The 12,388-nt window shown below is 48.0% G+C and overlaps 2 protein-coding genes across 2 annotated transcripts in view; both read left to right on the forward strand.

Moving 5' to 3' along the window:
* tph2 (tryptophan hydroxylase 2 (tryptophan 5-monooxygenase)) overlaps positions 1–5,711 on the forward strand; it is a 5,712-nt gene extending 1 nt beyond the window's left edge. Inside the window, exons 1-11 of the mRNA XM_076028649.1 lie at positions 1–1,185; positions 2,247–2,381; positions 2,596–2,779; positions 2,870–2,970; positions 3,066–3,133; positions 3,301–3,497; positions 3,609–3,744; positions 4,066–4,192; positions 4,318–4,413; positions 4,494–4,627; positions 5,193–5,711. The exon at positions 1–1,185 is cut by the window's left edge and continues 1 nt beyond it. Of these exons, the coding sequence (XP_075884764.1) occupies positions 1,003–1,185; positions 2,247–2,381; positions 2,596–2,779; positions 2,870–2,970; positions 3,066–3,133; positions 3,301–3,497; positions 3,609–3,744; positions 4,066–4,192; positions 4,318–4,413; positions 4,494–4,627; positions 5,193–5,367 (1,536 nt within the window). The 5' untranslated portion in view covers positions 1–1,002 and the 3' untranslated portion in view covers positions 5,368–5,711. The remainder of the gene's footprint in view (positions 1,186–2,246; positions 2,382–2,595; positions 2,780–2,869; positions 2,971–3,065; positions 3,134–3,300; positions 3,498–3,608; positions 3,745–4,065; positions 4,193–4,317; positions 4,414–4,493; positions 4,628–5,192) is intronic.
* Positions 5,712–6,678: 967 nt separating this feature from the next.
* On the forward strand, positions 6,679–8,388 carry LOC142889867 (uncharacterized). Its single transcript, XM_076028548.1, has one exon. The coding sequence runs from the start codon at positions 7,006–7,008 to the stop codon at positions 8,011–8,013; it is 1,008 nt and encodes a 335-aa protein (XP_075884663.1). The 5' UTR covers positions 6,679–7,005; the 3' UTR covers positions 8,014–8,388.
* Positions 8,389–12,388: the final 4,000 nt, after the last annotated feature.

A 12,388-nucleotide genomic window follows, 5' to 3' on the forward strand; every position in this document is an offset into this window, starting at 1 on the left:
AAAATCGCCAAGAGGCAGTTTCCCCAGAAAAGATAGTTGTTTATTCGTTATTTGACACTAAAAACAGAGTTCAACATCGTCAAGCTTTTATTGTGGTACTTCCGGTTGCCGGCAGCTTGAATATGCATATTAGCTAAATGTTTAGTTTCACCCGAAACATTTAGGTGTAACATTTAGAGTTAACATTTCGATTTCGATTTAACATTTATATTTATATTTATCATTTATATTTATCATTTATATTTAGCATTTAGATTTAACATTTAGAGTTAACATTTAGATTTAAAGTGTTAAATGTGCTAAAAAAAAAAAAAAAAGTGACTTTCAAAAATGCACACAACTTTTTAAAAACCCGATTTGAAGCTAAATGTGACAAAATGCTTGCTGTTATTTTAAGCATGATAAACTTTACAAACGGCGCCCCATAGTAATGCACCGTGTTTCGGGTCAAAGGCGGTCCTGTCCTTGGGCTGTATGGGTTTTTTAGCTGTATTACCCTGAATGGCCACTGGGGGGAAAATCCCTGTGCTGCTATATTGCCAGTCAGGTATCCAGTTTTCATAACACATCCATGGTTTTAACATGTGTCCACTGGTGTCCCAGCATGCACTGGGATGTGTTGGTCCTCAGAGACAGAGCACTGCTGTGTCTCACAATGTTTATTGTATTTTCCACTGTTTTTTGTTCAGGGATCAACTTTCCACTCTTATTTTACGGACGCGATGGTGGACGAGTCAAAGAGATAATCAAATCATTTGCCTTTATTCCCTCCTATAAGCTTTCTGTACACGAGGAGCAGAGGGAGGAGGAGCGTCCCTCCCCCAGCTCCTCCCCTTGCTCCTTCCCCTGCTCCTCCCACTGCTCTATTTAGGCAGCGGTGAGGGCGACCGGGGGGACACCGACAGCGGCAGCCGTCGGCGGTCCGTCCCAGTGTCAGCGCGAGCGTGGAGCAGCAGAGCAGGCAGGCTGGAGCCCTGGTATTCCTACACCCACTGGTTCCCCATGGCCTCGTCCCATGTGCTGAAGCCAGGTCAGGGCCCGGGGCCGGGGCCGGGGCTGGAGCAGGTGCCCAAGATGCAGCCGGCCATGATGATGTTCTCCAGCAAGTACTGGGCCCGGCGGGGGATGTCGCTGGACTCGGCCATGTTCCAGCAGCAGCAGCAGCGTCACACCGGCGGCCAGATGGTGAGAGCCACACATCTACCTCAGCCTTTCAAAAAAAATAAAAAAAATAAAAAAAATAATCTTTAAACTCTTTTATTTTTCTTTTGCTGTAGATTTCTTGAACAGAACAGAACAATTAGATTTATTCTTCTTATACAAACTAACAAAGTTTGACTTCTCTATTGATTAAACCAACAATCTGAAGGACTCTTAATAAGTTTAGAGTTTAGTCTGTACAGTGTATATATACATATAATGTATTTATGTATATTAATTGTCGAGTATAGCAGTATTTCATTGCAGGGGTTCTTTTCCCTGTTTGCCTTCCAGCCTTCAAAGTCAGTTTCAGCCCCATAAAAAGATGTTAGTCAGTAGAGCTTCAAGCCCAGCCCTCAGTGCAGTGACAGCAGGAAAAACAGAAAAACAAAACAAAAGTCGTGTATCAGTGGCAGCTGGATGAGAAAATAGCCCACTGTGAACTCTGACCTCTGGCCATGCTGGAAGGACATTTCCAACTTGTTGCTTGGTGTGTGTGTGTGTGTGTGTGTGTGTGTGTGTGTGTGTGTGTGTGTGTGTGTGTGTGTGTGCGCGCCAGTTGAGGTGAAGAAGGATGTTCAGCTTATTTGAACAGGATGCAGAAAAGGAAATTTGAAAATCCTCCTGCAGCAGACGGATCTTATCAGCCGCAGAAACGTGTAGATGTAATCGCTCCCCCTCCTCTTCTTCTTCTTCTTCTTCTTCTTCTTCTTCTTCTTCTTCTTCTTCTTCTTCTCCTGCTTTCTGTTGTTGCTGGTGAACGACGAGCCATCGTCACTTTTTGTTTGTTTTTAAAAAATTTGGAATAAGAAAAAGGAAGTATCCCTGACACCTCTGCCACTGTCACAGCGCCACCGGCTGGCCTCACATACGACTATCTTCCTTCAGTTGCCTCGTTTCATAATTGACATCAACGCTTCCATCAATGCATCAACCACCAGCTGATCTCAGGTCTCAGCAACTGCTTTTCTTCTGTTTCTGCCTCATTTTTTCACCTTGTTTTTATAACCGTTCCCATTTTTTGCGGCGCCGCCCTCCTCTTCCAGTCGAGGCGTCCGTCCTTCTGTCCCATCAACGAGAACGAGGACAAGGACGGAGCGGAGGACTTGGGGAAGACGGCAGTGGTGTTCTCCTTGAAGAACGAAGTGGGCTGCCTGGTCAAAGCCCTTCGACTCTTCCAGGTGAGTCCAGCTCCACACTTCTTCTTTCCTTCCCTTTGGAGAGTCACTGCCTCTACTTTGCTCCTCCTCCTCCTCCTCTTCCTCCTCCTCCTTCCTTGCCTCCTCCTCCTCCTCCTTGTCCTCCACCTCCTGTTTCCCCTCCTCCTTCACCTCTTCTCATTCCTTCCTCATCATCCTCCTCCTCCTCGTCCTCCTTCTCTTCCTCCTCCTGCAGGAGAGGCGGGTCAACTTGAGGCACATTGAGTCGCGGCCGTCCAAGCGGGTGGCCAACGAGGTGGAGATCTTCGCAGACTGCAGCTGCGGCCCCAAGGAGTTCAACGAGCTTCTGCAGCACCTCAAAGATCACGTCAACATCGTCTCCTTCAACACGCCGGCGCACGTGTGGTCGGCCGAGGCGGGTACGAGCAGGAGGACAAGGAGGAGGAGGACGTCACGATAAGAGACTGCAGCAGCCTCCTCAGTCATTGGTCTTTGTGGTCCCTTATCAGACGGAGACGACGTTCCCTGGTTCCCCATGAAGATCTCGGAGCTGGACCAGTGTTCTCACCGGGTGCTGATGTATGGCTCGGAGCTGGACGCCGACCACCCGGTGAGCCTTTCACACTGTTCCTCCACCAGGGGGCAGTAAAGACAATTTCCCCCATTGCCTCAGTTTAATCATTTTCTCCTGCTGCTTCTCGTCAGGGATTCAAAGATGAAGTCTATCGTCAGAGGAGGAAGTACTTTGTGGAGGTGGCCATGAATTATAAGTTGTAAGTTAAGTTTGATCATGTTTAAAAGTTTGAAAGTTGAAGCCTCCAGTCCAGAAATCCAGTCCAATTGTCTTCTAAACTTGGCCTTGTGGTTCTCCCGCTCTGAAGCTCTTTGTTCCTCGAGTGATTTCTGATAACATGAAGCTGTAGTTCCTCCCCCTCGCCAGCGGGCAGCCCATCCCCCACATTGAGTACACCCTGGAGGAGGTCAGGACGTGGGGCGTGGTCTTCCGAGAGTTGTCCAAGCTGTACCCCAGTCACGCCTGCAGAGAGTACCTGAAGAACTGGCCGCTGCTCATCAAGCAGTGCGGCTACAGGGAGGACAACATCCCGCAGTTGGAGGACGTCTCGCTCTTCCTCCGAGGTCTGCCACACTTCCTGTCGCCTGCACGTCACGTCCAGCTCACAGGATCAAGTTACCAGGTGTGTTTGGTGTCCGTGTGTGTGTGTGTGTGTGGGTGTGTGTGTGTTTCAGAGAGGTCTGGCTTCACGGTCCGACCCGTCGCAGGTTACCTGTCGCCCAGAGACTTCCTGGCTGGTCTGGCCTACCGAGTCTTTAACTGCACTCAGTATGTTCGCCACAGCACCGACCCTCTGTACACACCTGAGCCGTGAGTACACCTGCACCTGGGTGTTGCCACCCCTGTCGGCTCACCTTTAACAACCTCACCTGTCAATACCTAGCCTGTCACTTGTCACCAACCACACCTATCACTTCTTCACCTGTTACTACCGCACCTGACACTGCCTCACCTGTTGTCCACCTCACTTATCGGCCACCACACCTGTCACTATCCGACCTATCGGCCACCCTACTTATCACTACCTCTCCAGTCACTACCTCACCTGTTGGCCACCACACTTGTCACTTTTGACCTGTCACAGCAGTCCCTCAGCTCCCCTTCTGAAACAGTTGAGCTCATTGTTTTCAGCGACACGTGTCACGAGCTTCTGGGCCACGTCCCCCTGCTAGCCGATCCAAAGTTCGCTCAGTTCTCGCAGGAGATCGGTCTGGCTTCTCTCGGAGCGACCGATGAGGACGTCCAAAAGCTGGCCACAGTGAGTGAACAGTGTCCCTCCTGGTCGACTGACACCTTCCTCATCTGATGAGTATAAAATACATTGTGACTCTACCTTTAGCCTGTATTGACACTGCTGCTGATGTCACCGTGTTTTCTGGACAGTGCTACTTCTTCACAATCGAGTTCGGTCTGTGCAAGCAGGACGGTCAGCTGAGAGCTTATGGAGCCGGTCTGCTGTCGTCTATTGGGGAGCTGCAGGTATCACTCACTCATACACACGCATGTGCACACACACAGCAACAAACAAATATTAGAATATATCCACTTATTTTCCCCAGCATGCCTTGTCAGATCAGGCCTGTGTGAAGATGTTTGAACCAAAGACGACCTGCAACCAGGAGTGTCTCATTACCACCTTCCAAGATGTTTACTTTGTGTCAGAGAGCTTCGAGGAGGCCAAGGAGAAGATGAGGTGGACAGCAAATAAAACACACACAAAACATAACAGCTGCTTCAGTGTTTAGTGTAGTCGTATGTATTTCAAATGAAACAATTCTGCAATGACAGTCATAGAGAATGACATACAAAATGAACAGATTAATAGCAATAAGAAGCAAAAAACAAAAACAAAATCCAAAAAATCTAAACATACATACAATTACGAAAATCAGAAAAGGACTGAGAAGTAAAACGCATCTTAAAATGCCTTGCAGTAAATAATAAATAATTACTGTCAGGCTGAGACTCAAAGCAGGACTCCGCTCAGGCAATTGTCCCCTAAACCGAGTGACAAAGCAAAGGGCTATGAAAGCCCTGCAGCGTCTAACCGTCATAGTATTGTATCGAGCTTTGAATTGATTGATGCATGATTGACTTTGCTTTTGTTTGTCAAATAACACTGTCCCACAATTTTACACCTGCAATTGATGCACAAAAACCTTTCATGGTGGAATTTCTGTGTTGATTTTGTTGATCGAGTGGAGAGCCAATCAGAAGCGACTCTGACTCCCTGTCTTTGTCCCACCCCCGCCGGACAGGGAGTTTGCCAAGACGATCAAGCGGCCGTTCTCGGTCTACTACAACCCGTACACGCAGAGCATTGACCTGCTCAAAGACACCCGCAGCATCGAGAACGTGGTGCAGGACCTGCGCAGCGACCTCACCACTGTCTGCGACGCTCTGGGCAAGATGAACACCTACATGGGCATCTGAGACCTCGCCCGCTGCGAGCCCATTGGGCCCACCCTCCTCTTGCACTCATCATCCCGCCTGTACATAAGTATTCCCTCCAGGTGTGGCGCTGCTTCTTATTTTTAAGTTTGGAGTCTGCAAGATGTGAATAATCAATAAATGTTTGGGGTTTTTTTGCCGATTAATTCCAGACACACACACACACACACACACACACACACACACACACACACACACACACACACACACACACACACACACATAAAAGATACACATCAGGCTGTTGAGCTGTTTCATTTCCCTGCTGTTTGAGCAGAAGGTCTGTTGAGAGTAATGTCCAAATAAAATGTCTTGAAGCATCTGATTGACTGACTGACTGACTGACTCACTCACTCACTCACTCACTCACTCACTGATCTGTAAATAAGACGTTCATTGTTTCACGGCTACTAGTTGACAAGCGTGCAACAATTTTGTTTTTTTGGTCAGGTTCTGGCGCAAAAACCACAGTGTTCACTTTAATACAAACTGTTAAAACCACAAGGTTTACGTAGGCTAAATCATCACGTTGAGGTTTTGGGTCAGAAACTATTACGTCACGTCTCAGGTAAACAACACCTTTGTCAGGTCTCAAGTCAACAACACCGGCTTGCGCCGTTTCCTTCCCCCGGACGGATTTGCATGTCGGGAAATGTTTCAGTGGCAGAAATAACCACTCCTGTCCCCAAACAAATGGACCCTCGCCCCTCACTCGTATGCAAAAGTTGGAGGCCTGGGAGTGTCCGCTGGTCTCTTGAAGGACTGAGACACAACTGGTCCACAGTTCAGAGCTGCAGCGTCCGTGCTCATCTACCTCCCCAAAAGGTCAGTTGGTTTTCCCGCTCTTCTGGCCCTCTGGCCAATGACTTGGTGGTTTGAGGCGTCTGAGCTTCCAGTTGACCGGTTTAACGAGTGAAGTCAGTAAGTGTGAAAAATATGAGATTTCTTTAGCTAATTTAAGCCAATTTAGGTGCTGAGCTAATGTCAGTTGACAATGTTTTTTATACATTTAGTTTTGTGGGAGGATTAAGAAAAAATATTGTTTATAGTTTTTCAAGGCCTTGCAAGGAGCTTTTAATTTTTCATCTTGGTTCCTTGAAAATGAAATCTTAAAAACTTAAATTGTTCTGGGTTAAAGCTTTTAAAATGAGGGATGAGCCCCAATCCCGAGTCTGCAAGACATACAGGGTGGAGCTAGCATTTCATACTGAGATATATTCATGTTAGTTTGTGCACGGGATTGCTCGTTCGGTGTTTCGCTGTGCTTTTTTTTTTATTATTATTATTTTATGGTTATGTTGATATATAAATTATTTAAATTTGAAAGACAGAAATCGCTAGCCAATGGAGTAAGCGTTTACTTAAACAAACCGATTTTCTTGGCTAATTTAATCTGTCTTTGCCTATGTGAGCGTCATCGTCGTTGAGACGCTGTTATACAGACTTTTCCAAATTGATGGCAGTGGAAAATGTTGCCCTCTAGTGGACGCTCACGCTCAGGCTTTCAGCTAATGCCATTGGGGCTTCAGGTTTCCAGAGCTCTTCACACAAAATTTGACTAGTATTGTAAACGGACTCTTATCCCAACGCTCTTTTTGTTTTTCAGCAAAAACCGCCGCCATGGGAAACATCAACATACCCTTCTTCTCCCAGCTGGTGGTTCCAGCCAACAGCAGCAACTCCTCCCTCACTGGCCTGTGGTTGATGCCCACACCTCCTCCTCCTCTACCTCCAAGTTTCCTCTGGCCTCTCCCCATTCCCATGGAAATCTTGGTCACCATGATGAACCACTGCCACGTGACCGAGGGACGGACTCTGTGGATGGCGGTGAAGATTGTCGTGCTGCTGACGGCCCTGCCGGCCAACGCCGGCCTGACGTGGGCGTTGTCGAGCAGGAAGAGGGTCATGACGCCGTCGGAGGTCCTGGGCCTCAATGTGTCAGTCATGGACTTGCTCTACTGCCTCTGCCTCCCCTTGGACATCTACGTCAGCGTGCACACCGTACCCGAGACGGCCCAATCGCTGCGTGAAGCCCTCTTCGCCCTCAACATGTTTGGCTGCCCACTTCTGCTGACCTTCATGTGTGTGGAGCGCTGCCTTGCGGTGGTGCGGCCCGTGACCTACATTCGACTGGGCAGGTGGTGGTACCGCCTGCTCCTGTGCGCCCTCTCCTGGCTCCTGACGCTGACGGTGGGCCTGCTGCTCTACTTCCTGGGCCTGGTGGCCATGTCGCTGTACCTGTCGCTCACCATCTCGCTGCTCTTCCTGCTCATGCTGCTGTGCCTGCTGGGGATCGTGTGGGTGCTGCTCCAGAGCGGGCCTGGCGAAGGACCGAGCGCCACCGGTGCGTCACTGAAGAGGACAGCGCTGCAGAACGTCCTAGCCGTGATGGCGCCGTCGGCCGTGGCCTACTGCCCCCTGGTGGCCGTGGTACCATACATGGCCGTGATCACGCTGCACAGCAGCGACATCAGCCCGGCACAGTGCGACGTCCTGGAGCTGCTGCTGCTCTTCCCCAACCTGGGCCTGTTCATCGGGCCCTTGTTCTACCTGTCGCGCCTCAGGAGGCTCGCCTGCTGCTCCAAAACTCCAAAGGCCAAAACTCAGACGCAGAACAACGTTATGTAGAGGCTTTGAAACCTACAGAGGTGGCAGTAACCGTTATATTCAGTAAACTGCGATGTGTTTAAATAGGAAGTGCTAGAACATAAGGATTTGTTCAAAGAATTGGAGAAGTAGTTAAGACCACATATATAATCTTATGCTAAGCAATATTTTTTAAAAACACAGATTGTGTGTAACGCCTGGTTCACGCTGGACACGGAAGCGCCGCGAAGCGGAGACGAAGCTTCCTTTCGGCGCCCATGTTAATCAAGGGTGTCGTTCACACCAGATGCAAAGCAGGGCACCTCCGCTCGCAGCTCGCGTCATGCATTTATCGTTTCAGCGTCTGCTCTATTTTGGCGCGAGCTGCAAATTGGACAGGAAGTCGCTCAAAGAAAATGTACATTTTAAAGATAAAAGCGATTTTCAAAATGAAATACTGCAAATGACAAATTCAATCAAATTTGTGTACGTTACATTTGTCAGTATCTTGTATCAGAGTGCAAGACAGATGAAACACACACACACACACACACACACACACACACACACACACGTGCACACACACGTGCACACACACGTGAAAGTTAGCATAGCTTTCCAATGTGGATGTTTGAAGTCCTTTCAAACTTCAACTGAATGTGCTTCACCCTCCCATCTGGGTCTACGAACAGGGCACAGTATCTGCAGCTAGGATAGCGAGGTACAGTGCTAGAAAGTTCGCATGCACGACCGAGCAGGAGATTTATACTGGCCGGCAAACAATCGCGGGAATGGATTCATGTGCTTGAAAAGTTAGAAGCATTGCAGCTTGAACACCTCGGCAACCACTTTCCAACAATTTGTTGGCGTGCGCTAACATAAGCTTCCTTTTCCAGGCGTGTTTACCAAGCTGTGATCTATAGCTGACGGAAGACAGTTGTCAGAGCTCCGCAGATTTTTTTTTTTTTACTTCGCTCGACAATCAAGGCCTTTTGCCAACTCATTCAGGGTTTTTCAAAGCAGACGCAGATCTCACAGGACAATCGAGCAAACAGCTCGATGAAGACACAATAGAGTGGCGCAGCAGCCGCGCCTCCTCCTAAAATTCGGTATGATTTGATCAATAGGTGCACCATCATCGCAGCCGGGGAGCAGCGCCGCTGGAGCAGAGCAGGTGGAGCAGTCGCCTGCGTCGATCATAAGTGCCACCGCCGAAGAGAGGACTATCTGTTAAGTGTGGCCTGCGGTCGTGAGACGCCCACGTCCAGGATTTAATGAACTCACAGCTCGGCCTCATTGTGTGTGTGTGTCTGTGGCCCCGACACAGGCTGCACTGACAGCACCACCACTGCTGCAGATGCCGCTGTTACTATCAGACTCGACCACCAGGGGGAGACAGACAACACGGTGATAATCTCAATGCCTCCGGAGGCATATTTAGACAAGAAAGAACAGAAATAAAGCCAAGCAGTTGAAATTTCAATCTTGGCGGGAAAAAAAAGTGCATAGAATTGATTGTTTTTAAATATATATTTACTACGAGTCGGTCGCAGTGTGAACCTGCAAACAGGAACTGTATACACACAGGGACGTGTGTGTGGGTGTGTGTGTGTGTGTGTGTGTGTGTGTGTTGCGAGGGGAGGTTGTGGATGTGAACATGCCCTATTATTGTTATTATTGTGATTCTTCCTGTTTTTATTGTGATTCCACAGTGCAACACAACCAGATTACTGTGCCACAAAATGGTTAATTATTGTCGTGTTTTGGCTGCAGTAACCACTCAGACTGAGAAAAACATCTGAAATACTTTCGACTACCAAAATTCATCACAAATTAGGGAGAGGAGTGCAAAAAACCTCTACGAAGAATGGAGGCGTTTGTGGCTGGCACAAAATTTGTGTTTGTGGTGACACAAATGTGACTGTTAGCAAGTTCAACATAATTGAAAAAGTGATTGTATGTCGGTGGAGATGTTCCCCTTACTTCATCACATTAAAAAAAAACAAAAAAAAACACTTACTGATGCTTTTCCGTCCATTTTTAAGTTTAAGTACCATGGTCTTGATAAGCTTCGGCTGCTTTAACGATCACAAATAATTATTATTGATTATAACATATCTGACACATGTTAGATAGATAGATAGATAGATAGATAGATAGATAGATAGAGTATATATAAATATTGCTTTATCTATCTAGTTTATGTTTACTTATGAAAGAAAGTTAGAGATAGATACTTATTCTAAATTATTTGTAAGTATGTGGGAACTCAGTGTCCTTTAGTGAAGTGACGATGCTGACATCTGGTGGTGGAGATCCACCACTACAGATGTAGTCCCACTGATCGGGTTTGGTTTATCCTGCTAACCAGACATCCTCCCTGTCCGTCGACTGACAGAGGAGCAAAATGGGGTGCGGGGGGGAGATGCTAAAGAAATCCGATTCGATTCGAATCTGATGGATTTCTGATCTACTGTTTAGCCTCCTTGTCTGTTGCTTTACACAGTTTGTGATGGTGACTGAGTCACTGTGCAGAGTCCAGGTAAGTTGTGTGTGTGTGTGTGTGTGTGTGTGTGTGTGTGTGTGTGTGTGTGAGAGAGAGAGAGAGAGAGAGAGAGAGCATGGGGGAGGGGGGGGGGGCCTGAGGCCTCTGGCAGCACAACAAAGCTTTGTGTCTTTGTGTCTGAAGCGTCTGTCACCTCCTCCTGGACAGCAGCTCAGCCTCTGTGCCTGGAGGGGGCAGTCCAGCACATCCACCAACCCCCACCACCACCTCCAGTACCTCACCCCCCGTCGTCTTTGTCTTGGGACCCGCCCCCCCCCCCCCACCCACCCACCAACTCCCCCCAGGGCGTCTTCACCCCCCTCGCCTCCACGCAGACACCCCTCGTCTGCAGTGGCTTAGCGTACGAACCAAAGCAGCTGTTTGATGAAGGTGTTGATTTTCCTCAGCGTCTTCTCACCTCTCACCCCTGAGCTGCGACTGCTGCAGACTTGACCCAAAAACCATTTTCCAACCATAAATACAAAAAAAAACGCCTGTAAAACAGCCGACAGGACGACCTTTGACCTGCAACACGATACTTAATTAAGTCTTTCTATTGTAGATTTTTAAGTTCAGTGAGTCCATCCAAAATAATGTTTTTTCTAAAGTCCAGAAAATCCACAGAACAGAGTTTTATATTCCCACCGTGTCTCAGCTCGTTCTGATTGGATTGTGATGCATCATGGGGGTCAATCCTGGGCCAAACTGATGCATCTGTGTCGCATGTCCGCAGGCGGAAGAGCTCCCTGAAAACACTTCTTAAAAAGGACGACCCTGAGCCGACGGCTGACCAATCAGATTGCGTGGAACTCCACCAGATCCCACTGGCTCAATCTGCAGCTGCTGCAGCTGCAGCTGCTGCTGCTGCAAGTTGTGTAACGCAGCCGTAAACTGTTGACGAGCTCAGTGGATGCAGCGCTGAAGAATCTGCTTAAATGCAGACGGAACTTTGTTGTTGTTGTTGTTGTTGTTGTTGTTCTCTATACCACCGAGTGAAAAACACTCAAGGCCATCAGGGGACGAGGGAGAAGCGACCCTGTAAATAAGCCAGATAAAGCTTGTTTGATTATTATTGTTACTGTTAATATTATTGAGAAAAAAAATTGATCGCAATACACACTCTCAAATAAGAAAGTTAATATTAAAGAGGTACAGGGCCCAAGAAATTCAATCCAAAAAATGAAAAATGGCCAGCAACACTCATTGTAATAATAATAATAATAACAACAATAACAACAACAATATTTGAGATGATGATGATGACGAGGGACGCGGAGAATGGCCTCTTCTGTTGTTTATTTATTCATTTATTTATCCACTCGTGCCAACAAGTCGACGTGAAGGAAACCAACAAGGTGTCAGACTGACGGATGTCTGGCGGACACCCCTGGCTGGCCCTGGCCTGTACACGGCCCGCCCTCACCACCACCCCACTCCTCCCTTTATCCTGCGTAGGGAGGAATCATAGATTGCAGAGGATGCCGCTGCCTGCCAGCAGCCTGCGGCGAGTTCGGGAGATATTTGAATCTTTAAACTCGGAACACGGTTATTCGTCTCGTGGAAGTGACTGCAGGCTCTCTTTAATTAGAGGAGAGGCAAGTCATTCTGCTCGTTTGCACAGTAAAAGGAGGCGCATGTGCTGCCCCCAGGGTGGTGGTGGGGGGGGGACACTAGTGTGTGTGTGTGTGTGTGTGTGTGTGTGTGTGTCCTTTAGACAAATGACGCCGTGTATCTGCTCCAATGTATCTCCATAAAGAAACTCTCTGTCACTGCCACTGACCTTATTTACACTCTCACACACACACACACACACACACACACACACACACACTAGTTTCCCGTCAAAGGAAACGCTTGTTTGCATCATTCACA

Source organism: Nelusetta ayraudi, unplaced genomic scaffold (assembly GCF_046127955.1).
Source record: "Nelusetta ayraudi isolate G7.1 ecotype Tasmania unplaced genomic scaffold, CSIRO-AGI_Nayr_v1 ptg000026l, whole genome shotgun sequence".
Taxonomy (NCBI): Eukaryota; Metazoa; Chordata; class Actinopteri; order Tetraodontiformes; family Monacanthidae; genus Nelusetta; species Nelusetta ayraudi.

Excerpts from the sequence above, each read along its gene's own strand:
- LOC142889867 (XM_076028548.1), top strand. The coding sequence starts at position 7,006 with ATGGGAAACATCAACATACCCTTCTTCTCCCAGCTGGTGGTTCCAGCC.